Source organism: Miniopterus schreibersii (genome assembly GCF_964146895.1).
Source record: "Miniopterus schreibersii genome assembly, chromosome: 3".
Taxonomy (NCBI): Eukaryota; Metazoa; Chordata; class Mammalia; order Chiroptera; family Miniopteridae; genus Miniopterus; species Miniopterus schreibersii.
The window spans coordinates 94,668,747-94,695,835 of NC_138103.1; the positions used below are offsets into that span (position 1 = coordinate 94,668,747).

General features: G+C 44.6%; 1 protein-coding gene across 1 annotated transcript in view; it reads right to left on the reverse strand.

Annotated features, from left to right (window-relative positions):
* The window catches only part of ADAMTS12 (ADAM metallopeptidase with thrombospondin type 1 motif 12), a 175,797-nt gene that overhangs the window by 143,024 nt on the left and 5,684 nt on the right, over nt 1-27,089 (reverse strand). The window contains exon 2 of the mRNA XM_081131264.1: nt 25,165-25,526. Coding sequence (XP_080987390.1) covers nt 25,165-25,526 — 362 coding nt within the window. The remainder of the gene's footprint in view (nt 1-25,164; nt 25,527-27,089) is intronic.

Here is a 27,089-nt window from a genome sequence, read left to right on the forward strand (position 1 = left end):
TGCCTTTTAGTTGCAGCTGTTTGCCTTAGAGGGTGATGTGTTATGGTAGAAAGGACACTGGCCTTGGAGTCAATTCCTTGAAGACCAAAGTACAAGTCTTGGCCCTGTCACTTTCTAGCACCATGACCTTGGTCTCTAAGCCTTAGTTTCCTCTCTGTTCAAAAACAACAACAAAAAGTCATAGAGGCTCATAGTACCTGTTCTGCCCACTCACAGGGTAGAAGTCAAGCTCAATAAGGGGATGTAAAAGCACTTTGAACTGGGAAGATCAAAGCCAGAGCTTCCCAGACTTTAACTTGCTTGAACCCCTCCCCCAGGGAGTTTGTATAATGGGGAAAGACAAATAATAAGTGTAATAAAGAGGAAAATACATCGTTTGTAAAGGGTAATAAGTACAAAGGTGAAATTCAAAGCACAGCAGGGCAGTGCGAGGGAAGGGTGATTTTAATTAGGGTGGTCAGAGCAAGTCTCATGGAGAAGGTGGTAGCTGGAAAAAAACTTAAGAGGTGACAGTCATGCAGCTTTCTGGGGGGCTGGGGGGAGTGATTGGGAGAGGGCCCTGTGGCGAGGATATGCAGGCTGTATTCAAGGAACAGTGTGGAGGCCAGAGCGGCCGGAGGAGAAACGGAAAATGGGCTGTACCCTCCAGAGCCCTGTAAATTGCGCTGAGGAATTTGGCTTTTACTCTGAGTGACATGGGGGCCACTGAAGAAGCGCCGTGAAGTTCTGTTTTGTGTTTTGAGTGGATCATCTAGCTATGAGCTAAGAAGAGCCGACAGCAGGGAGAAGGCAGAAACTGGAAGGTCAATTTGGAGTCTAAGGCAATAATCCAGGAGCAGACAAGGGGACCTGGACCAGGGTGGTTCTGGAGGCGGGAGAAAGGGTGGGTGGAATCCTGACCTGTGCTGAAGGTGAACCAACCAGATTCGCAGGTGCCTTTGCGTGTGAGGGGAAGACAGTGAAGTCAGAGATGACTCAGGAGAGGGCAGCCACTAGCTCAGACGGGAAGACTGAGTAGCAGAGGTTTCACAGGGGGGTGAGAAGCTCAGTTTTAGGGAAGACAGTTTCTGTAGCTCAAGTTAACATACAGAAGAAACACACGCACATCTTAAGTAGGCAGCTCAATGAGCTTGCACACAAAGAACATAGCAGGCTAATCACCATCGAGATAAAAAAGAGACTATTTTTGCCAATACAGAAGCTTTCCTTGTATCCCTCCTAGTCATCACTCACTTGCCCCAAAGGTGACTATGATGTTATTTGTGACCGAGTGTCCCCACATATCCATCAATCCCACATTCTCTTTCTGAGCACACAAGACAATGTCACTTCCCAGCATCTTTTGCTCTGTTAAATTATGCAGTCATGGCTAGGACGACACTTCCTGACTAGGCCTGTAAAATCTTCTAGGGATCCTCAGCTCCCACCTTCACAGCTTTTCAGAAGGGTGGGAAGTAAAGGACTCTACCATGGCATAGCCACATGATGAAGGACCTGGATTCCTGATTCACCACTGGAAGGGGAGCCATTTCTTGGAGAAGAGCCATCCAGAAGAGATGGTGACCCAGACTGGGCTGTGATGTGAATGAGAAACTTACTATGATTGGCAACTCAGATTTGGGAGCTATGTGTTACAGTAACTACAAAGCAAGTCCTAAGTATTCCCAGGAAAGCTAGCGTGGTCTCCTCTATGCCTGACCAAAGATCCAGTGTGTACAACATTTTCTGCCCTTCAGATCATCAAAGAGCTTAGTACTGAGGAGGTCCCCAGAGATGACCTCACAGAACCTGCTGAAAACCACTTACTGAAATTCCAGACAAGCCCTGCTGGCCACATGCAAGAACACAAAGCACTTGAAAGAAACCAGTGGTAGCCAGAAGTCTAGTGATACCTATGAATGCACTGTGGCCCAAACTCTTCAGGGAGGGAAACAAGGCTAGATAAATCATTTCACTGGACAGGAGTTCTGACAGTGGCCAAACTCGGATGACTTTCAGCTGATATATAGCCAGAGCAACGAATGTGGAGGTGCTCCTGCCAAGAGAGAAGTGTGTACGCCCAGGATTTGTGTATAAAATGCCACACACAACCAGAAGGGTTTTTTTTAAAAAAAAACAACAACACAAAACTACAAAGCTTTTAACTAGTTGTTTAAAACTATTTGATCAAGATGGAGTGCTTTAAAGTTTTTATGTAATCATAATTATTTTTGTTTTTGTAAAGAAAGACTAGATAATTTCCTATGGGTAATTTTCAAATGTATGGGTTTTGCTTAACAAATTGTGACCAAGGAAGAAGCAATAATTGATTACGTGAAAATTCTTCAGAAGTGGGAAAGAAAATTGGACCAAACTGTAAGCAATTCTTCCCCACACGAGTCTTTGCTCCACTCTTGCAAAGAGAAATTGCTGCAGCACTTTGCTCAGACAGATCCTCAACTCTGCAACCTGAAGAGTGTGCTCCGAACTACGCAGACTTGCTCAGGAGGCCAAGGCCAAGCCACACACGACTTCTGCAAATGGAGTTTAGAAAGCACACCACACTGGAACGGAGCTTCTCTTGCTGTACCCGAACGGGCTGGACACATCACTTGGCTGCTGTCTGAGTGCAGGCAGGGGGGTGTTAAAAATAAAAGCCCTTTTAAGAACAAAGAAGATGAAAACACTTGGTATTTTCATCTGTATATCCCTAGATAACTTGTCAGTGATAAGAGTCAGAGACATTTCCAAGGGAAGTCAAGAAATAAATTGGTTTTTCTGCTTCTCCCCTTCTAAGTCTTTATGTTCAATTTATGCCTCCTGATAGTGTGCTCAGGAAAAAACAGCTTTTCTTTTTTGAGCCATGGAACTGAAACTTTTCTTAATGGAAGTCTACTCAGTAGGGGCCAAAGATTCACAGTCCACCTAACTCATCCATGTAAAAAAAATTTTAATAAAATAAGTGATACCATTACTAGCAAATTTGTAGGAGATTATACACAAAAGTTTGAGCAATATAGTTTGGGTAATCCAATTTGCACCTCACTGTTTGAAAACATATGTCCAAAATATTCCTGATGCAAATGTGTACAGTGCTCATTATTTGGTTAACTACATAACAAATAACAAACTAAATTAATAATAAGCACCATTTGTAAATTAAAAAGCAAGAATTGTAGCAAACAAAAATAAATAGCTAAGTACCACCTTGATGGTAAACTAGTAAAAAGCTTCTGTCCAAAAACTGCAGGACCACAGTCAGCCAGGTGTTTGGACGGCAGGGCCCTCTGCTGTGTTGCCAGGAATTGCAGGGCACCTGGGCTTCTTAATAAGATAACAAACTAGAGTCCATAATAAGCTGCAGGAACACATTCATTTTAGTTTCTAAATACTAAAATCTAATAATCCTTAATAACTCACAGAATTGGTTGGCATTAAATAGCTCTGTCATCCATGAAAATTAAAGTCCACGGAACTGTATGCATCACTCCCCTCATAAGGACCTGGCCCCTTTCTCAGCCCATCAGGAGGCTGCTCCAGGCTGACAAGCCGGTTGGGGGCAGCACTTTCAGAATCAACTCTGATGACACCCCAACCTTGAGCACCGTCAAGCAGGAAGGTCTCCTAGGGAGGTAGGAGCAAGGGGGGGGGGGTGTTATTTATGTTGAAGACATGGATGAACATGACAACGTTGTAATTTACCCTAGTTATGAATAACTGGAAAGGAGCAAAGGGAAGGCCAAGTATTACAGGCGTTCATTTGTGCAGCTTTGCCAGGAAGCTGCAGTTTAACACTCCGCAGGGAAGTCACCCGCCTCACAGTGGGAAGGGACTGAACAGGATGCAGAAGAGACACATGCCCAGTAAAGTCTGGGTAAAATGGGGAAGGAACTTGCCTGCCAGTCACACCTGGGAACAGGTCATTGGCCAAAATAGGCATGGCCACTGCAAGCACCTGAAGAGTTAAGATATTTATTCTCCCAAACAAAGGAGGTCACTCTCTTGGTTTTCTTGGGACTCTTCTTGCAGTGGGTGTGCTCTCTTGGCTCCCTGCATTCACCCATAGGCCCACAGCCATGTGGACCCCACACAATGGACTGATGGACTGCAACTAGCCTAATGCTGAACCAGGCCCAGTTCCCACACGGAAAGGAATCTTTGGATGCTGGCTCCGCTTCTAGTTCTACTGAACCCCCAGCTGCACATTTTCTAGGACTGGATTATGGGAAATGGGACTTTGGAAATGCAGAGATGTAATTCCACGAAATAAAGCTTCTCTGCCACATCTCATCCTCCCATGGGGCCTCCAGAAATGCTTATGCCAGCAGCACCCCAAAAACCCCACTCCCACTAGCAATGGAGAAAGACCATCTACGCATTTCTCTGACAACAAACAGAGACAGCTAGAACTTTGTACTGTAGATCAGGAAGATTATACTTTCTAGTCAATCCACAACAATTGAACATGAGACCTGAATATTTGTTATAAATTATTTTTTCAGCAGTAGCCAGGAGAATTTATAGCTTAAGGAATAAGAGCTGAATTCTAGAGACAATGGAAAAAGCCAAAGCCAGCTTTTCTCCTTCTTAGCTGTGTGACATTAGACAAATTAGTTAACTCTTCTGGACTTTAGTTTCCTCATCTGAAAAATGTGGATAATAATAACAATAATTTCTATGTATAGGGTTCTCATGAGAATTAAACAATATAATTCAGAGGTTGGCAAACTATGATCCAAGGGCCCCCTGTTTTTATATATAAAGTTTTATTGGAACACAGTCATGCCCACTCATTTATGTATTGTCTATGGCTGCTTTCACACTATAAAAGGAGAACTGAGTACTTGCGAGAGAGACCACATGGCCTGCAAAGACTGAAATATTGACTATCTGACCCTTTACAAAAACAATGTGCCCTTCCCTGAGATAACCCACATTTATCATTTCCCATGACTCCTGTCAGATAAACACTTAGCTATTGTATTCTGTTATTCGCAAAAATTAATTGGTGAATATAAGGAGCTATGACACAGACAGAAGAGGACAGTTATAAATGAAAACTAGATGCTGGCAGCAGGTTCTCAGAACACGTGGATTCAAAGAGAAGTCACCCAGACATATAAACCAGTTAAAAACAGCTGCTTTGATTGAGGCCATGGTGGGGGCCTGGAAAAATACTATATCACACATACATAATTATGCAGGTGCTCCTTAAAAACCTATAGAAATTAACTGAAAACATGACGAAGTTCAAAGTCTGAATGCCAGAGGGCTTTCTTTGATTTCCACGTGCATTTTTATTCATCTATTACTCTTGAAAGGCACAAAAACAATTAATAGCAATAGCATAAGGTTACTGTATCCCTGATGTCCCTTCTAGAATAAATGGAGATAAAAAGAGGGGATCTCAAATCACTCTGGCTGCATAAAGTGTGTTCCTTTCCTCAAATTTTCTACTCTATGCATTTCCAAAGGGACTGCTTCGTAGAGATAGAGATGAGCCGATGCTACACTTGCTTGACAACTCTTGAGAATGAGCTCAGGAAGAAACCTTGCATCTCAGGCAGGATCTTCCTTCTGCACAGTGAGGAGGCTGCACTTCTGATGCCAAGCAAAGCACTGGGAGATGATGCAGAGAAGGTTAGGCACCCAGAAGGCCAGGAAAACAGCCCCAGGCTAACAGGACCTGGAAAATATAACTGAAAAGCTAATTCTTCAAAGCCAGTGGTGAACAGCATCAACCCCATCTTTGTTTGGAATCCTGACTTCAGCTAGATAAGCCAAAATTGCTTCCTATATATTGCAAGACTGCATACAGCTCACTACATTCATGCCAGGATCAGGGTCCTCATGGTGAATTCTAAGATATATTTACTCCCAGACCAAGTTGAGAGTTAGGATGGGGACAGTGACTTGCAAGCTAGGAGTGTTGAATGAACAAACTAATGAGCAAACAGATGTAAAGCCCTTTCCTGGAGATCAAGGACTGTGAAAGGATTTCCCTGGGTCAGTGTGGTAGGGGGACGTCGGAGATGGGCCAGCCCCCGCTGTAAGCACAGCTTCTCCCAATTATTCAATGGAACACTAATCCAGGTGCTGCTGTGAAGGGATTTTGTTGATGTAATTAAGGTAAAAAATCAGATGGCCTTACAATATGGAGATTATCAGAGTGGCCATGATCTAATCACATGAGTCCTTTAGAAGCAGAGAGTTTTCTCTGGCCCGTCACGGGGGAAGAAGAGATTGTTAAGCATGAGAAGATTTAATGTGTGACTGCTGGCTTGAAGATGGAGGGGAGCCCTGTGACATGGAATGCAGGTAGCTTCTAGGAGCCACCAGTGTCCCTGGCTTACGACAAGCAAGGAAACAGGGACTTCAGTCCTACAACCACAAGGCAGTGAGCTTAGAGACAGACTTTTCCCCAAGGCCTCCAGATGAGAACTCAGCTGATCTAACACCCTCAGTTCAGCCATGAGCTACCCTCAGCACAGTACCCAGCATGCTGTGCCCAATTTCTCACCTACAGAACTGTGTATATGTCCCTGAAAAAAATATGTTCTTGTTTTGTGTATGTAGTTTAATTTATATTAATAGAATTGTGTCACATATGCCACGCTATATATTGAATTTTTTGACTCAGATTCACCTTACCATCTATCCGTTTGCTGTGGGCAGATCTAGTGAGTTCCTTCTAACTGCAAAGTATTTCATAGTGTGTTTCCACTACATTTTAATGTACTCATTTTTCTGAGCTGGACTTCGATGCCCTGGTATCAAAATCAGCACTGTGATAAGCATCCCTCATAGATGTCCTCATGATCCTGTAAGAATTCTTCCAGGAATAGGATGGATGGGTCATAGGATACATGAATACTTAATTTAACTGTGAGCCATCAGATTATTCTATTAAATGGTCACATCAGGCTACTCCCCTCTGCAAGAGTTTCTGTTTTCTATTACTTCCAAGATTTGACATTACCAACTTCCTTGTCTCTGTCAATCTCTCAGGTAGAAAGTGTTATCTAGTTCTTTTAATTTGCATTTCTCTGAATCAATGACGTTGAGTGTCGCTTCCTATATTTATTAACCATTTAGGTTTCTCCTTTTGTGAACTGCCTGCTCATACACTTTGCCAAATTTTCTATTAGGTTTCCCATTTTTTTCTTATTAATTTCTAGAAAGTCTTTGTACCTTTTAGACACCAGACTCTTTTGGTATCTTCCAATGTGGTGTTTTTCTGTTGACTCAGAAATAGTTAATATTTTATCATCATGTTCATCAATGTTTTGCTTTATAATGTGTGCTTTATTAAAATCTTTGTTAAGAACTATTTCCTGCCAAGAGGCATACAAAAAATGCTTAAAGTCACTAATTATCAGAGAGATGCAGATTAAAACCACAACGAGGTATCACTTCACACCTGTCAGAATGGCTCCATCAACAAATCAACAACACGTGCTGCGAGGATGTGGAGAAAGGGGAACCCTGGTACACTGCTGATGGGAACACAGACTGGTGTAGCCACTATAGAAAGCAGTATGGAGGTTCCTCAAAGAATTAAAAATGGAGCTGCCTTTTGACCCAGTGATCTCACTCCTAGGAATATATCCTAAGAATCCTGAAACATTAATCAGAAAGAATATATGTACCCCTATGTTCATAGCAGCACAGTTTACAATAGCTAAGATCTGGAAACAGCCCAAGTGCCCATCAGTAGATGAGTGGATAAAAAAGCTGTGGCACATTTACACCACGAAATACTATGCAGCTGTAAAGAAGAAGAATATCTTACCTTTTAGGACAGTATGGAAGGACCTGGAGAATGTTATCCTAAGCGAAATAAGCCAGTCAGAGAAAGACAAATATCACATGATCTCACTTATATGTGGAATCTAAAGAACTTAATAAACTGATGAACAGAAGTGATTCAATGACATGGAAGCATGGATCAGACTGACAAATATCAGAGAGATGGAGGAGGGTGGGTGGGCAGTAGGGGGAGAGATTAACCAAAGAACTTAGAGGCATATATGCACAACCCAAGGGCACGGACAATGGTGTGGAGAGGGACTGGGAAGTGGGGTGGGAAGGGGTGGGATGGGATGGAATGGGTCATTGGTGAGAAAAAGGGACATGTGTAATATTCTGAACAAAAATTAAAAATAAAGTAATTAATTAAAAATAAATTAAATTAATAAATCAAAAAAGAACTATTTCCCACCATTAAGTTACTAAAATAGTATCCAGTATTTTCTTCTTTTGGCTTCATATTTTGATCTTTCACATCTCAGTCCTTAATCCACCTGGGGTCCATTTTGTATAAAACTCTAGTTTTATTTTTCTCCATATTGTGAGCCAGTTTTCTTAACACCATCTGTTCGACAGTCCACTCTGGGTAGAGATAAGATGGAAAATACGGATGTGGGACGGGCTGAGAACCCAAAGTGACCCCACCATCCTCCAGAGGAGGGCGTGACGCAGTGACTGAAGATGCTGGCGGGAAGACGTTAGAAAGGGTCTGTCTCAGGAGACACTGTCCTGAACATCCTCTTTGGCCCATGTGTTACAGTTACTAATCTCCGCTTCCACTGGAAATGAGTTGCTTTTCAGTTGGTGAGGGGGTGGTAGGAGAGAAAAGGTCCTGCTGATATATACCACGTAAGCCCTGGTAACATCAGCAGCTGGCATTAACCACGCTGCTCTGAATTTGTTCCATTCCAGCCCATGTCATTCCATCTTAAAATCCTTTGCATCACGAAACTGATGAGGTCCAAGGAGATCAACAAATGGCACAGCTTGTTAGGCTAGAGCCTTCCAGCAATGGGAGAGGAGCCCATTCAAAGCACCACACTCAAGCTGTGCCTCTCCAAGCCGGCCCTCCCTGAGCACAACAAGAGGGAAGGCTCTCGGGCCCTCTGCAGGACTTGGGCTCACAGCTCGGGAGTCCTGACCTGCCTGGTTAACAAGGTCTTGGCCAGATATGATCTTTCGTTGTGTACTTGAAACTCACTGCTCTACCTTAAAGCTTGGTCCATTCCTCCTCTCATCTCACGCAGCCAGGACTTTCCCTCCTCACCTTTTCAAAGCAACACTCAACTTTCTGATCTCTCTTCTCTCAACTTCTAACAGCCTAGAAGTTAAGAAGTGACTTCCGAAGAACTGCATGGAAGGAGGATCTGACCCCCTGGCCTTCTTTAACCCCCATAGGTCTTAATAATTCATTCCTCCCAGGGCCTCTGAGTTCCCTTGAACTCACTCCCTGGAAACAACTCCTCTAGACAGCTGTGAACAGATTCCACTGAACTAAGACGCTATGGTTACCAAGGAGAGAGCCTCCCTTAGGAATGGCCCTTTCTAGTCCCGCTCTGATGTCAACCTGTTTCCCTTCTTTCTCAAAGAACTCAGCTTCCCCTCACTGAGGAATCCAATTGGCACCAGTGATGGAAAGCCCAGACCCTTCAAGGGAGGGTGACAGCCCGCCTCAAGGCTCCTCACCAGCGTTCAAAGAGGCCCCTCCAGAACCTCCTTGGTCAGCCTGTACCTCTGACTCAATGAAATGCTAGTGTCCCAAACCCCAACATGTGAAGGAAGGGAGGTGAGACATCCCAGGTTGGAAGAGAGGCCAGGGTCACAGGGTGGAAATCAAAATCAGGAAGCAGATGAGGCCACCATTTCTGGCCATCCTATGGAATGAGGCTTTGATGGATTCGAGAAGCAGAAAGAGTAGGACACTGGGGATGAAATGAAGGATCTATGAGGAAGGACAGATCTGAGTGAAATCGCCCAACCAGGCTCCTGAGAGTCACAGTGCAGCTCTGATCTCCTCGGAAGTTAGAGGAAAGAGTGACAGGAAGGGGTGAGTGAAAAAAGGGGCCAGGAAAACTAGTGTGCAGATTTGACCTGTATCACACTTTGCATAAGGCCAGCTCAATTACATGATCACATTTATTTTCGAAAGAGAAGACCCCCCTACCCCCCACCCCAGAGAAAGCAGCTGGTTGATACAGGAAAACACAAAAGGTCTGGGGTCGGGTGGCTCTCACAACTTTAAAGACACTTGTTAAAGAATTCTGCCTTTTCATCAGCTTCTGCAAAGAAAGCCCATACTAACTGTGGGGACTTGCTAACTTGATGCCTCTGGTTCCTGATGTAATTTTGTTTTCAAAATGATTTCCATTGTGGCTACACTAGAAACAGACTCTTGCCTTAGGAAGTACATGTCCACATGCACATAATTCAGATAGAATACACTGAGAATAGAATGGGGGGGAAATTGCAATAACAATAGGGGAAAGCAATAGATAATATTTACTATGTTCCAGGCACTCTTTTAAGCACATATGTATTAACTCATCGAATCTGTGCCCTATAAAATAGCTACTAGTAAATCCACATATTGAGCCATATAGAGATTGAATATCTTGTCCAAACCCAAACTGTGAGAGGGGGCAGAACTGGGATTCTAATCCATGCACTCTGGCTCCAGAATCCATTGCTAAAACCATCTTACACTATCTCCTAAATAATGGTGATTATCAGCCCAGCAAAACTAAACAGTGACCTAAGTCAAGCTTCCCTGTGAAGGATTCCTCACTAACTAGCCCAAATATCAGTCTAGCAGCTGAAGGCAAATATTTTGCTGGGCTTCCTGCATTTTAAGTAACTAGAAATTAATAAGAAATACCAAGAGGCACATAATTGGTTCCAACCAAAGGGCCCTGTTTGCATCTGTCATCGGTCCTCATCTTGGATGCCTTCTCACTCCCCAAACCACGTGGGAGACAGCATGATCCATGTTTACTGTGCTGCTTAATTAGTGATAGAATGGGGGGTGCAAATGAAGCTGGCTGCTTCATCATCTCCTTTTTATGCTGGTTACTTTTCACAATTCCTATCCCAGGGAACAAAAATATATGGCCATGGCAAATGAACAGCTCCCAAGATGAAAACTCCAGGTGGGAGAGACACTCATGACAGCCCTGACCCATGGCCAAGGCCACTGCAAAAGCTAGAAGTAGGCAGGTCCTCTCTAGTACCTCCTGACTCCCAGGGAGGGTCCTGCCCAGAATGATGAAAGAAGGAGGCAGGATCCCCGACGGGCAGCTGGTACAAAGACAGTTCCTCCCCTTCTGAGGAAGATGGCACGTTCCGTGCGTTCCAGACTCACAGCTCAGGTGATCACTGTCACTGTGTTTGTGACCTGTTGCTGAAATTATCCGGAAAGGTTCAAATGGAAGAAGAGGAAAGCAGTAGCTGCAATGTGCTTTCTAAAGGCAACACCTGGACTTTGGGGGGGGGGGGGGGTATGTAGGCTAGTGGATGGAATAATTAAATAAGAAATGGCATCTTTTTTCCAGTTCTAAGCAGTACCCCAACTCACTGTGCAGGCTCACCATGCCTCAGTTTCCTCATCTGCACTGTATGAGGTTCTTACCTGACTATGTGTTTTGCAAACAGAGTTACTTAATAAATAAATGAACATTTTGTAAGGGCGAAAAAAAGCCTATGGGCATGGGCACTGTACATCCATTCAGAATTACAATATGCAAACCACAAAGAATCAAGGTAGTTGGAAACTTCTCCAACAGAATGGAATTTCCTTTTCTTGTTTCAACTGAGTTCCATTCGGCTGACATGCAGGCAAATGTGTTACGCATTAAAAAATTTATCACACACATAACGTGAACAGTTGCTATCACTTGGTATAGCACATGCTCAGAAACTAAATTTCCACTGAGCACTGGAGGAGTGGAGGGATTCCCCTTTTGATTTGGGGACAATAATACAGTGTTTGCTTATTTACAATGATGGTTAACAGAAGAGCTGGGTTTCCCCATCTTTAAATGTACCCCACACTTTGCCTCCATTTATATCAATATAAATATAAGGCTCACTCCTTCTGACTCTCATACATGCACCAGAGACAAACAAAGGCCAGACTGAAAAAAATGGTCTGACACGAAACATGAAGGGGAAACAGGCCACTTGCGTATTTCCCCAGCCTCTGGCAAATCCATTTTTATAATTCAGTCAATATAGTCCTCTTATTAGCAGAGGTTCCAGGAACACACTTGTTTCTCTCTAATAGATCTTCCAGAACACAACAGCTATTTAAATATGTCACCATGAGCATGGCCAGTGTGGCCCAGTTGGTTGAGCAATGTCCCATGTGCTGAAAGGTCGCGCATTCGATTCCCAATCAGGGCACATGCCCGGGTTGCAGGCTCCATCCCCAGTAGGGTGCATGTGGGAGGGGAACAATGGATGTTTCTCTCTCTGTCTCTCCCTCTCCCTTCCTCTCTCTCGAAAATCAACAAAAACATTTTTTTTAAAAATGTCACCATGAGTAAAAGTAAGATGTGAGTCACTGTGCCATAATTTTGTAAAGGCACGTGGACGTTAGTGTGAGATGCTAAAAATGAACAACTAAAGTGGGGGGTGTGATGGGGAAGGAGGGGAAATATAATTTCTCTTGAAAAAACAACTTTGTTCCAATAAGTTCCAAGTAGGCCTCAGATCACACAGTAGTACTTGCTTTTTGGTTCATAAATGGCTACACAAATTGTCTTCCGTGGACTTAAGCTCCAAACTGGTGAATATGCAGAGAATTTTGTTTTGCTTCTTAGTATTGTTATGAATGTTTCCAATATTCTACAATAATATTTGTTACTTTTATATTTAGGAAAAAACAATAAAGGTTATTTTTAAAACAAGTTCTTGGCATTTTTGGGAAACATAGAGAGGCTTTGCTGCGGAGCCACACTGTGCTCACTGCCAGGTATGTGTCAGGGAACGACATCCTCGCTCGGGAACCCTGGCCATCTATGAACCCTCGGCTTGCATTCCAGCAGGCCAGGGCCCTGCCCTTCTCCACAAAACCCCCCTGGGGGAGTCAGAGGCAAGCACATCCACCAAAGTCAGATCAACTCCTCTTAAATGTCCCCCTCCCCACACAATGGTTCACCCAAATTCCCTGGGCAAATAGAAGTCTAGGACAGATGTCACCATTTCCTTGGAGGATTAGGACACCATGTTCCAACTGTCCATACACACATGCTGCTGCTGGCCAAGGATTCTTCCTTCAAATGCCTGCTTAAAATACATATTTAGGTCACAAGTAAAAGGCTGAGAGGCCTTACTCATACTCAAGACAACCAGATTGATCCTTGGGAACAGCTAAGTCCCAGGTGGCACTTGCAGGGAAGGGGGCCAAGAAAAAGGCAGAAAAGTCACCCAACCCTGTGGCAACAGCTGCCACAGTGATAGCAATGGAATATAGATATAAGTCACCATCTCTTCAGCACTTTCCATACCCACGAGTGGTGCTAAACATGTTTCAAACACTATCCCTTTCATTCTTAGAACAGCTTATGAAGTCTATTCTATTTTTTACAGATGAGGAAACTGAGACTCAGAGAAGTTACTTGTCCAAGGCTGCATAGTTAACAAGTGGCTGAGCCAGGACTGGAGCCCAGGCCTGTCTTTGGAGCCCCATTCATGACCTCTCAGGGCCATAAGCTCCACAAAGGCGGCACCGTGTCTAGTCTACTCTATCCCCAGGGGGTCCACAATAAGTATTCGTTGAAAAAGAAAAGAAAACCATACAGCCTGTCCTCCAAATTAGTTCATTTACTACGAACCACAGTGCCGGGGAAGGACTTGTCAGACATGATCTCTAGTCCTTACACTAACTTTGCAAAATTGGGACTATTTCCCCATTTTAGATGTAAGATAACTGAGGCTTGGAGAAATTAAGTATGTGCAACATTCTCAGGATTGGAAAATACAGAGCAGTGTGAGATTTTCCCTGCCTTGATAAAACTTATAATCAAATGGAGGATAATATCCATCCATTACCTATCAATCAATCAATCAATCAACAATCGTCTATCTAATTTCCTATGTATCTGGGCAGTTTATGCCAAGACCCAAATGAGAAATACGAGTTACAGAAGCTCAGTACAAACACAAATATTCCTGGTTTGTATTCCAACCCACGTGGCCATGCCAGCTGTGGTTGGCTGGGTGGGGGCAGAAGAGTGTGCACCAGCCACGAGAAGGCTCCCTCAGCCTAGAAGAGTGGGTGGTGCCAATCTGGAATGGCTCCAAAGCAGCCAGGTAGCCCCTCCACCTCTAGAAAATGTCCCTCCCCTAAACCAACCTCGACATTCCCCAAGGGGTGATTCACTCCTGTCCTGTTTTAAAATGCCAATACCTAGATAGTGGTGGACAGAAAACCTCTGGGCAGAGACGATGAAAGTCAGCTGGACAATCTGGGGACTAGAAACAAATGCCTTCAATAAATCTGTATTTAATAGTCACGACATATTAAGGATATGGGAGAACTTCCATTTGAGGGGAGGAGGCAGTCAGTGGTTTTCAGACAACAGAGAAGCACAGGCACAGAAATCCTGGGGAGGAAAGAAGTAGGGAGACGGAATGAATAATAATGAAATGGGGCAGACCCTGACTTGGGGTGCTCAGAGGAGGTGATAAGTAAGCAAAGGACTGAAGGGCCAGAAGAAACCAGATGAGCTAAAGAATGTTCTGTCCCAAAGCAGCGGCAACCAAATACATCAAAAGCAGGCCGGGTGGCTGAGGCCTGAGGAGCAGCGGGTGGCAAGGGAAAACCGGAGCCTGCAGGAGAGGTCCCGCCGGCCTCTGCAGCAGCCTGGATTTTATCCTAACAACGCGTATCCACTGGATGGGCCTAAGTGCACCGGACAAGACCCAGTTTCTGTTCCTAGTAGGTCACTCTGGCTTTGTGTGTAGAATGAATCACACAGGGGAAAGGGGAACAGCGGGGTCAGGTAAGAGATGCGGGGCCTGGACTAGCGTGAGAGGGGACATGGGCGGACAGGGACTTGAACTATGCCTCGAAGACAGAACAGGACTACAGTGGCCCAGGTGTGGTGGTGGGCAGGGCCGGGAGACCACGTTTTCATTGCATTCAGCCAAATGCCCACGTTAAGGAAGCCTTCATCAGAGCTCTGCTCACCACACCCGCACAGATAAATTCCTTTTGACAACTGACCCCTTAGGTCCAACACAAAATTCTTGAGAGTGGGGTGGAGGGGGTCAATGGGGAGTAAAAAGGGGACATCTATAATACTTTCAACAATAAAGATAAATTTTTAAAAATAAGAGCATAAATAAATAAATAAACAAATAAAATTATTGAAAAGCATCCATTTCTTGTAAGAATCTCACCCTGTAAGGGCAGGGAATGCTTTTGTTTCCAGCTGAATGGGATTCCTGGGCTTAGGTAAATCTCTTCCCATTACGTTCCCAGCATCTGCAGTAACTTTTCTGCTGGGTACTTCTTGGAGGGTATGATTATTTTGAGAAAGAAGCTTAAAAGAAAGCACGGATATGACAATAATGCAATCGAGGAGACAGGTCAACGGCAGTGACTATCTGGATTTAATTACAGCATTACTCAGTGGCCACTTCCTACAATAAGAACACTGCTGAGAATTAATTATTGGAAGAAACCTCACTTGTAACTTTTTACCAGAGAAACAGATTTTGTATTGAGCAAAGCTTGCCTTTTAGAAAACTTACTTTAAAGAAGTTTTCAAACCATTCCAAAGTGGAGCGAGGAAGGGGTGGGGTGGAAGGACCAATGGGGGGAAAAAGGGGGCATCTGTAACACTTTCAACAATATAAATTTTTTTTAAAAGTAAGCAATCTAAAAAAAAGGAGTTTAAAAGTTGTATACAACAGAGTTCAATATAAAAACTATAATTAAGAGCATTCAACTGTCACAATTAAATTAGGATCTGTAGTTCAGTTTAACATAGCTCACATTTTTTAAAGGAAGAACTGTCATGAAAAATGACGGTGCATTTTAATTACCCTCCACAACACCACCATAGAAATGCTACATAGAAATTCCCCCAACACCTCACAGGCACTCACATGGGTGTCTAGACTTCCACAACGAGCAATGGCGACACAAATTTAGAAAACATGAAGCAACCTTTCAAAAGTTTAAAGGACTAAAAATATTCGATCACAAGAATCATGCCAATTACATAGTTTCTTAGAGCCCATCAGCCAGACTCACTGGGGTCAGAGAATAAAAAAAGAAGAAAAAATTAAATGGAAAATGATAGTATTAGAAGAGAAAGACAAGAAAAGGAAAAGACAGCTGAAAGCAGACTAAGAATTTCAGCGCATAAAGGTATTAGAGAAACAGAGGAGGGGAGGGAGGGAGAAAGAATGAGTGGGAAGATGGGGACGAAGACTGGGAAGGGCACCAAGGGACAGAAGTGGGTAGGAGGAAATAGGGAAGAAGCAAGAGCTTACCTGGAAACAAGCAAGGTCATATTCTAGGAGAAACGTGTCCCTAGACCAGACAACGGACCAAAACACTGGGACACAGCAGGCTGGTGATAGGACCTTCCTATTCTGATTGAAAAACACCTGGACCTGAACATCCCAACACCGACGTTAATCTGGGGCCACTTCAACTGCGGGTCCAGCCCCCCTTGGTGGCAGGTCCCTCATCTATAAAGTGAAGCTCCTAAAACAGGTCTCGTCAAACTTGACCCTTCTGTGGTTTAAAAGAAGAGCACAACAATATTGAGATTAAGACCACAGGCAGTCCTAATCTCAGTCTCCTCTCCACGTGAGCCCTTTGGAAGGTCGCTTAACTTCTTTGTGCCTCGGTTTCCTTGCCTATGAACCGGAGTTGATGACGTCACCTAAAACATGGCTCAGCCTGTGCCTCCGGGACCTGGCTGGAGCCCGGGTCCATGCAGGAGGCCCCGGATCCACGCCAGCCACCCCGGGGCCCATGCTGGGCGCCCGGCATTGCTTCCTCACTGCTTTCTCTTTGCTAGAAAATGTGCCAAAGCGCGGACACAGCCGAAAAGTCCTTATAACAGTCACATCTCTTAAACAATCCCGCCCGTCCAAAGCAAAGTCGCCTCACTGTGCTGTGGGTCTGGGACCCTCTTACCTCCTCAGGGCCCTTGTTTCAACTACCCTCCGTGTGGCTGACCTCTGGTTCTCCCAGCTTCCCAAGAGAAAAAGCGGCTCACGTCTAACCCTTTGTTTCTCTCTGTCTGCTGACCTGTATTTTTATTTCTTTCAAAAAGAGTCATCTACATTTGGAGCTTAATTCCTCCCACTAACTCTTCCGTGTAATTCCTGGTGGTTTCTGTCCCCCACCCCCTGCATGGCACTCCAGCCCCAGCCCCTCTCCACTCTCCTAACTCCACCCCCTTTGGGCCTCACACCTGGCACCCAGGGGGACCGAGTCAACGCCACCCAGGCATCAGAGAGGCCTCGGGCACCCTCCTCAGCCATCCCTCAGCAATGCCTTCTCGGCCTCCAGCACAGGATTATGATTTTACTCTGCGAGGACACCCAGGTACATAGGCCCAACAGACCACTGGAAATGTTCATCAGTAACTCACCAGAGAAGAAAAATAGCTTATAATCCTAACACAGGCGTGAAATGCACTCCCCATCCCTTTCCAATCAGGTACCCATCCCAGTTTACTGATTTCCATGCCCCCTTTTTAATGCTTATATAAATTTAAAAGGTGCTTTCATTAGAGATGTATTTCAAATTATACAGCTGAGTCAATGGTAAGATTGAATTTGCTTTGGGGATGGCCCCACTGTAAATAAACTGACAGGGCTGCACCTCCCCACCAAGGGCGGGTTAACAAAAGTGTGTCTCTATCTCATCAAAGCTTTCCAGAGCAAAAGGAATTTAAAACAGGAGTTGTCCACACTGCAACTTTGAAGCAGACCTTTTCCCACTGAAACTAGCATAAAGTTTACTTAATACTCACAAGGCTGCATAAAGAACTATTGAGAAAACTCCAGGGACAGCTGAAAAAACACAGGGAGCTAGGAAGCAGGCCTGGTGCCAGGCACTGGGGCAGCCTCTCCAGCTAAGCCCTCTCACAGCTGGAGCAGAGGCCCTAGAGATGACACACAGAAGGACAGAAAGCCTGGGACACTAGGACAGTGGGCATCACACCAAGAGCCAGGGCAACAGTGAGGTGTGAACACAAAGGCAGGAACCAAAGGCAGAGCTGGACTTGGTGGGCACACAAGAAACACCAGGAAGAGCTGGGAATCTGTCCCCAGCCCAGTGTGGGTTCACAGAGTATCTGAATTTAAAGGGCATCTGGTGATCAGTCGGACACACATGGTAAAATTACAGACAAGGTACCCTTTCCTCTCCCTCTCTCTCCTCTTCTCTTGCCGAACAATTCAGTTCTAAGCCCTTAAGAGCAATGTAGGCACCTGGATGGGGTTGGGATAGGGAGCTTGGGGGTGCAGCGAGAGCTGAGGTAGAGCAGAGCAGAGTCAAGTGCGAGCAGAGTGGGAAAGAAATCTGCATAGGAGGGGTGCATGATGCAGGGTAATGGGACCCAGAACCCAAACAAAGTGAGGAAGGCATCGCTGTTGATGGGGAAGTGACACAGCGCCGGGTGTCAGAGCCGAAGCTCTGAGAACCCCACAGGGAAGCAGCCTCACTAGAGAATCAAAGCCCAGTGACCTGGCATGAGGGTCGGAGCCCAAGCAGGGGCAAGGGGACATTTACATGAGGGATCTGGGGGCACCAGCAAAGAAGGCAGGGGCTCCACTGAGGTGAGACAGTCATTTATGCAAGAGAGGAGGGAGTTGTAGAAGTGATAGCAATGGGATACTGGCTATAAATGGAGATCAAGCAAGTGAGTAGACAGGCTAAGAATGATGGGAGCCAGTTCTGTCCTTGTCGGAGAAGATGTTTTTACAAATTTTGGAAAGAGAAAACTAGAACGAATCCTGTAGTATTGGGCTAGAATTAAATGTATTGGTGTAAATTCATAATGTTCTATCTAGAGATAGATAATAGTAATATCTATGGATGTAATTGCATACGTTGACTTACGTGTACATATGCGTGTACACACTTCCATTCCATTGAGGGGGCCTGGCACAGCAACACCCAATAGCAATGAGCACACCTTGTGCCCAGATCTGTGCTTCTAGACACCACTCTTCAGGAGAGGGGGAAAGAAGTTCCTTAAGGATATGGCTGATTCTAAGGCTGGGAAAGTACAAGATGAGCTTAGAACATCTTACTGGACCTGGACACAACAGAATGCTCGAATAACGAGGGGACAAGTCAGAAGGAGACAGACTGAAGGGCTTCCACTGGCCAAATTGAGATCATTGAGCATCACAATAAACAGAGATTTATTCATGTGGACACAGGTTCGTACTAGTATAAATAAATGAATGAACAAACTGAAAGCCCACGAGGAAGACAATGCTCATATAGCTTCAAGGTTTTTCCCCATCAATATTTATTAATTAGAAAGAGGTGCTAATAAATACTGTTAGAAGACTAAATGCTCTCTGCTCTCCAGCCATACTACCTTCTTGCAGTTCCTCCAAGGGGCTTTCTTGGCTCCTCCCTGTACACATGTGCCATAAACCTTTTTGTGTCTTATATTTTGTAGCATGTGAATTTACCTGCTGAAAAAATATTATTATAAATGAAAGAAAAAGTCTAGAGTCCTCTAGATTATTTTTTCTTAAAAGGAAAGATGGGTCAGAAGAGTGAAAACTTTAAGTGCCAAGCTTAAGGAAGTAAAAATTTAAAAAAAGATTTTAATTATGAAAAAAAAGAAATAATTGAAAAATTTTAACTTATTTGTCCCAAAGACTAAATAATAAATAATGCTGTATATGTTAATTCTAGGGCACTGCAGATAAATGTGAATAAATAAAATTATTTGTTGAACATTGGAAGACATTTTCTGCAGGACACTGAGCCCACTCAGAAGGGAAACTGCACGTTTGCCCCCATCCATCCTCCAGGCTCAGACGTGCCCTCTGCTCTACTGTAATGTCAAATGAATGACGGTGAAGGACATTTTTGTATCTTTAACTGTAACTGTGAGTTAATCCATTTCTTCTGAACCATAGTTTCAGATAAAACCCCTTTCTGTGGACTTACTCTGTATTAGCTATCTCCCTCCCCCCACTCCTAATGTACATGCGTGAACACTCGCGCACACACACACACACACACACACCTGCTCTTCTACTTGCAATAAACTCCGACTTGTCTGGAAGCTCTGAGCTGCCCATTTCCAATGTCCTTTCCCTATCAAGCTATGCAGAGGTTGAAAAGAGATAAGAAGTTTATATAAATTATATAAGCTAAATAACTTCTAAGATATATGTTATATAAGTTAAATATATATTTATAAAGTAGTACCTCTTATAAAAAATATGTAATACACTAAACATATGTGTTATATAAAATAATAACTTATAAGTTATAAAAGTTAAATAAGTCTATTTTAGCTAATAGCTCAATCTCATGTGTTACTTCTACAGATGTGCTAAAAAAAAAAAAAAATCACTAAAACACAGCAAGAGCAAGAAAGAGAAAGCCAGAAATCTGGTTGCAAACTTAAATTAAATTTAAAAAAAAGACTTGCCAGATGGAGGCCTGCTTGGAAGAAAGATAGTGGTATCTGGTGACCCAGGCAGAGACTGTGGAAGCTGCGCATTTTTAAATTGTGTGACTCACTCCTTAGGGTCAAACCAGAAAGTTAGTGAGGAAGAAATTTCCAGAGAAAAATCTGTTTGTAAGCAGGGTGGGGGTGGCTGGCTTAGCGAAGGGGGAAATCAATACCATCAAATGGGACCATTAGCATGAAAGCTTATAACTGATCAATCTGTTCCTGAGAATTGCTAACTGTCCTGCCACCAATTTCGCTCAGAACCATGAAGGAAGGTGTAAGTGGGAATGTGCAGTCAGGGTCAGAGAAACTGGGCCCAGTGGGAAACGCTGACGTACAAAAGTCACCCCTTTCACATGAACACCCGAACTATCTCAAGGGGGAAAGTAAGGAAATCAAACCGCATACACCCCTGGGAAGTCTCACAAGGTCATGGTTTTTAATGCGTTTGAAGGAAGATTTCCCACGTTTGACTATGTGAAAAGGAAATAACCAGGTACAATCAAAGAAGAAGGCAAACAGGACGTCCATCCACAGGGCTAACAAATAAATGGTTCTGAAGAAGTGGGAAGACAAACATATGCACACCTTCTCTAAATCCCCGGTGTGTTTGGTCAAGGACACAGAGCTTAATGGAAGGTCCCCGGCCCAGGAGCTGAGGCCGCATCGCCTGTCCCCGTCGTGGGTGGGGTGCCCTGCCACACTGGTCTCTGTGCATGGACAGAGCAGCGAGGGAAGCCTCTTTCTTGCTCTGCGATTGCCCTTTCATACCTGGACTCCCATTAACAATCTGAAAAACCCCACACTGGCAATCTCCTAAGGAAATATTTATAAACATCAAGGTCTCCTCATTCCTAACCCACACTTAGCCTCCACAAGGCCCCATCCCCTTGGGAGTAGCAAGGAGAGGCTAAACTGTGTCTGTCCCAGGCTCCCAGGGGCCCAGAAAGCCTGTCTCCTCTCAACCGTTTGGATGAAGGCGCTGAAACAGACAGTGTTGCTTAGCACACTCGCCAGAGAGCGGAGAATTCATGAACCTGAGAACACAGGAGCTGTTGTGGGAGGCCCTGTCCATGGGTTCTAACATAACAAACCATGCAGAAGACAGAAGAGTAGCAAAGAATGACAAAGGGTACATCTGGCCACTATAACTTACCTTATTTGGCTCCCAAGCGCCCATGGATCTTTCCAGTCCTTTTCTGAATTCCATTATCTAAGATTCCTCATCCACCCTTTCACCTACATTGATTAGAACAGCATCATACACACACACACACACACACACACACACACACACACACACACACACACACACACGACTGTTTCTAAGCATCATTAGGCTTCCACGTGTTTGCCAAAGGCATGCAATACATAAAAGGGTGTATTCAAAAGGAATTAGTGTCTCTGGGTTCAGAGACATTTCTGAAGGAACTAGATCTTCCTGAAAGCTACTATTTAAACTCCCTGGACCTACAATTCATGTTGCATCAAAAAAGAAGAAAAATTTTTAAACATTAATAATGGGAAACTCTGGACACCCAATCTTCAATGTCTGTAATGAAAACAGAAATGATATTCAAATTAAAGTGTCCAAGGGAGAGACACACAGCAGAAGGCAGTGGCGTCTCTATGCTGCATTGGTGTGGACTGCAAGCCAAGTAGTCAGCCCAGTAAGAAAAAGAGCACTGGCCTCTTGTCCTCCGTAAGAGCTGAGGGCCACTCCTTCTCCTGTCCCTCCCAGGACCATAGGGAAGGCCCCTAACTCAAGATCCAGCAAAAGAAAGAAATGCTGCTTCTCAAAGTATAGGTTCCTCAGTTCTCTCTCACTTCCAATCTATCACGCTGGGAACTCACAAAATGAACCCAATGAACTGAAAAGTAAGCAGAAAGATGAAAATGGAGGGAGGGGGGGACCTAGTGGTGTTTATGAGCCTGTAACACAAAGCAGTAATAGTGAGGGAGGAACTCCCACCAGCCGCAGGCCCTGCTTTAGTCTCAAGTCCAAGTAAACATGGGTCTTACCCAGTAATCCCCAAAGGTCAGGGGTCAGGGCAAATTCTTCCGCCTGGGAGCAGAGTTAGGAGATACACAGAGCATTTCTTTCTCTCCCCTGGGTGAGGAACAACAAACCCTGACACACAGATATCCCTCGATTCCACTGTTTCCTGGGATCGGGAAGCCCAGGCGAGAAGCCACGCTGGGAAAGTTTTCCCACGGGGCTCTGCCAGGGATTCCATTCCTGAGCCACACACCCCAGGCTGCAGCCAGAGCTCAAGGACATGAGGGCAGAGACTGTTACATTCTTGGATTGTCAGTAATATAAACCAGTAGGGCTTTCCATCCAGGCCAAGAGCTAAAGGGGCCATGTGGTATAGCACACACATCCTTCCCAACAGGGGAGCCATCATGCAGCACAGATTTCTAAATATCACTGATCTCATTTGTAGCATTTATACAGCAAAACACAGAGAACACTTAATCCTTGCATTTCTGAAAATTAGAACCTAACACAATTTAAAGAGTTAAAAATGACTCTAACAGCATATCCTAGCAAAAACTAATACCTTGCTGGTTAAAGGCTAGAAAGCTAGTCTAAAGTTGTAGAGTGTCCTGCATCCTAAGAGAAGGAAGATTGAAGTTCCTTTTGGAGCATACCTTCCATTTGTTCTATTAGTTGATATTTGCTTCTTTGTGCGGCTGTACTTAGTATGAGTGTGAAATCTGAATATGGAAAAGTCCATGTGGTGGTTCTCACTGCTCGCTGGGATATTTCCTGTGAGAAATGCCATCAGAGTGGGATTTGTCATTTTTCCTTAAGAGACTATATGATTATCACCTTGGGAAGGAGGGAAGACCAAGCTGCATGGACCTTTCAGTTCCACCAGCCAACCTACATGGGTCTCATGGGCAGAATTGGAAGAGACTTACCATGTTCATGGATTGGAAGACTAAACATAGCAAATGTCAATCTCTCTCCCCGCCCGGCCACAAAATTAATATATAGGTTAATGCAACCCCTATCAAAATCCCAGTAAGATTTTTGTAGTCATATTATTCTAAAATGTATATAGAAAGGCAAAGGAACTAGAATTGTTAACCCAGCTTTTGGAAAAGAAGAAGAAAATGGAAGGCATCAGTCTACCTGATTTCAAGCAATAATAATGAAGATTCTGTTGGTGGAGTAGGATAGAAAACTCAGAAACAGACACAAAATTATGCCCAAGTGACTTTTGACAAGTGCAGAAGCAACTGAAAAAAAAAAGTAGCCATCTTTAAAAATGGTGCTGGAGCAACTGGACATTTAAAATTTTTTTAAATCAATTTTTTTTTAAAGAAATAAATTCCATAACTTCAAAGTTATAAAACTGTTGAGGGAAAACAGTAATGAAAATGATTGAGATGGACAGGGGGAGAGCTGCTAAGCTGGAGACATGGGCTAACTCAAACTGAAAGGAACCTCCAGGGGACAGAGCCAGAGCCAGGTAAGAGGATATTAAATGCAGGAAGGTGGTCATCCCACGGCTTGTCATGGGTGACCTTCCTGGGTCTTCAGTTTGCAACCATCTGAGTCTCCTCCAACAGAGACTAAATGAACTTCAAATTAGAGACAACTCGAAGAGAACACAGCCCCAGCATTAGGGTGACCACATCTGAAGCAAAAACTATGCCAGCTCTGAGCCATAGAAATGAGAAGCAGATGTCCTGTTGCACATGGCAGTTTCCTTCCTCAGAAAGCCTCCCAGATGCCACTCAGAGGTGGGAGGCTTAGAGCCAGCTTATCCTACGCCTGCCATCCTGTGAACCTGAGTGTGGGGTCAACCCTGGGTGAAAGGCAAAGTAAGTAACTTGGAGATCAGGAAAAATCAGACACCAGCCAACATTATCCTTTTGACCAGGTGAGCATTGGTGAATTATGACACATGAGCAAATCAACTTGAAGCCAGCCAGCTTGTGTGCTCACAAAAAGGAAAGAAACTCATTCGGCTTTTGGTGTCTTTTTCAATTAAACTTATTGGGGTGACAATGGTGAATAGGGTCATGTAGGTTGCAAGTTTACATGTCTATGACACATGATCTGTATGTTGCATTGTGTACCCACCACCCAAAGTCAAATCACCTTCTGTCTTGGTGCCCTTTTTTATAAACATCCATTAATTGTCCAATCATGTGTAAAAGGCTCCCAAACCCAAATAATCCCAGTGGATTGGTTCTTCTGGCAAAATCACTCAATGATTTGGCTCTAAACATTTTCCATCACCTTGGCTACTGCCACATAATTCCATTAGTCAATGTTTTCTTCTTTGAGCTCCTGAATTTAGTATGAAACTGAAATCTGAATCTGAAAATGCCCATAGGGTGGTTCTCACTGCTCACAAGGGGCCATTTGAAATGGAAAAGGCCCCATTATTCTATTTGCAAACCTGAGAGCAATTGAGAGCACCTGGTCTCCATCCCCAGCTGCAGGCTGCAATCACCTGCGACTTTAGAACCCTTACTCTCTGTTCCACCCAGATTTATTGACTTTTAATTTTCTGAACTTTCTCTTAAACTCATTTAGAGGCCAGGACCATGTCCATGGTAAGTGCTCAGCTCCCACGTGTTGAATGCACCTGTGAACCCATCGGCAGTGGGTGTGCAGGTCAAGGTGCTAGGGGCCTGGGGACAGAGGAGGGAGGCGATGGACCCAGGCACTCACCAGTCCATGGCAGGAACTCAGGGCCGCAGTCCCCATGCCGGTGCCTTGCTGCAGAACTGTGCCCCTGAGATGGCAGGGTGGGGCAGATGACGCCTCCATCTTAACGTGGGACAGGTTCCCATACCTTCTCTCCACGATGTAGCTTTTGGAAAGAAATCCCTGATTGACCGTCAGGTTGAAAAACAGGTCCTCCCCGTCGTGGGAAATTCTGTAGTACACCCGGTCCTCTGGGCTCTCCAAGTCCCTCTTCCTCCTGCTGCCACCAAAGGGATGGTGCAGGCCATAGGACAGAAAATGCCCTCGGGCATCCACACGCACAGGTGCCACCACGTGGTATTCTGGCAGGGCCTTGATGAAATGCTCTGGAAAAAAAGGAGACACAGGGTAAAACAGAGGTCCCTGCTGGGTCTGCATCAAGGCAAATGCACTCCCGTTTGGAACTTAGATTTTAGCTTGTTGGTTGCAAAACCCCACCGTTGACTTTAAGTTTCGAGATCCCTTCCACCATACAAACGCTGTCAACATTAAATTCCCTGAACAACTGACATGGGGCTCCCTCCTCGGTGGCATGTGACCTAAGCTGACGCTGAGGCCTAGCTCTGGATGGCAGATGTTTGACCAGAGACAAACTGAGGCGAGAACTAATCCATGAGCAGTACTCTTAGGGAGAAGGCAAGGTCAGCACGACAAGCAGGAACAGTCCAAGCCCAGAGTTCCCTGCCACAGACAGTAGTACTTCGCTGTTTATTAAGGAGTTTAAACACCTTGGGGGTGTCCTGTTAGGTCAGGTTGAAGAAAAAATGCAAAAGCACAGCAAATGCACCATATACATTCTGACAAACTTTACACCAGTTACAGCATACATGGTTGATCGTGCAGCAGAGTGCTTACAGGACCTTGGGTGTTTCTTTTTTATTTTTACAAAATACACAAAAAAAGAGTAAGTAAACCTATGAGGGGCCGAGGCATCGGAGCAAAGTATGAAAATTGCCCCTTTAACAGGGCAAAGCAGGAACATTCATTCCCTGCACACACGGCACACAGGTGCCTTTCGGCTCCCTCACCCCTGGATCTGCCGCTGTGTCCCCACTTTCATGTTTGAGGATTGGGGAGCGACTGTCACTCTGGATTGCAGGCTACTTAAAGCAAACCAGTACACTCGGCAAGGCAAACTAGTCTTCAGCTGGAGACAAAAAAAAAAAAAAAACAAGAACAGGAAGGGAGGCAGGGAGGGAGGGAGGGAGGCAGGGAGGAAGGGGGGACAGAAAGGGAAAAGTGACACCTGCCACCTTGCAGCTGCACCGGCACTTCCTGATTGGTGTTATTTCCTCGCCACTTCCCCAGCTACTTCCTACGTTGTTCACACTCCCTATCAATATCCTATTTATTTGTGCCTGTTTATGCTTTAAAGTCCCAACTCCAGTCCTCCCTGTCTCCCTCCTAAGGTCCCCGGTTGAAGCTCTCTCTGCCTGCCGCCTCTGAACCCCCTGTCCCTGCTTTCCGCAGCTCCCAGAAGAGCCTCCTTTTACGATGCCTTTTGTTTACTATACTCTTTATCCCCACACCCTTTGGAGGCCAGAACCTTGCACATCACAGCACCGATGGAGCAGTGAAGACGTTTGTAGCTGGTTAATTAAAAGAACTGAACCTGCTGGGGTACCATGATCAAAGACTTCTTCCCCCAGACAACTGCCTTCAAGCACACTTTGTAGAGAGGTTCATCTCCACCTTGGATGAAATCTGGGACAGAGCACAGGGTTTCACTCTTAGGTACTAACAAATTATCTCGGCTTTTAGGTGTAAATTGTCCAGGTCCATTGCTTCCAACTGCAGCAGGTAGAGACAACAGGCCCCGTAGAGACACGGGCAGATCTTCAAAACAATGCTTGATGCAAAATATGAGACGAAGCAAGTTAATACAGAGC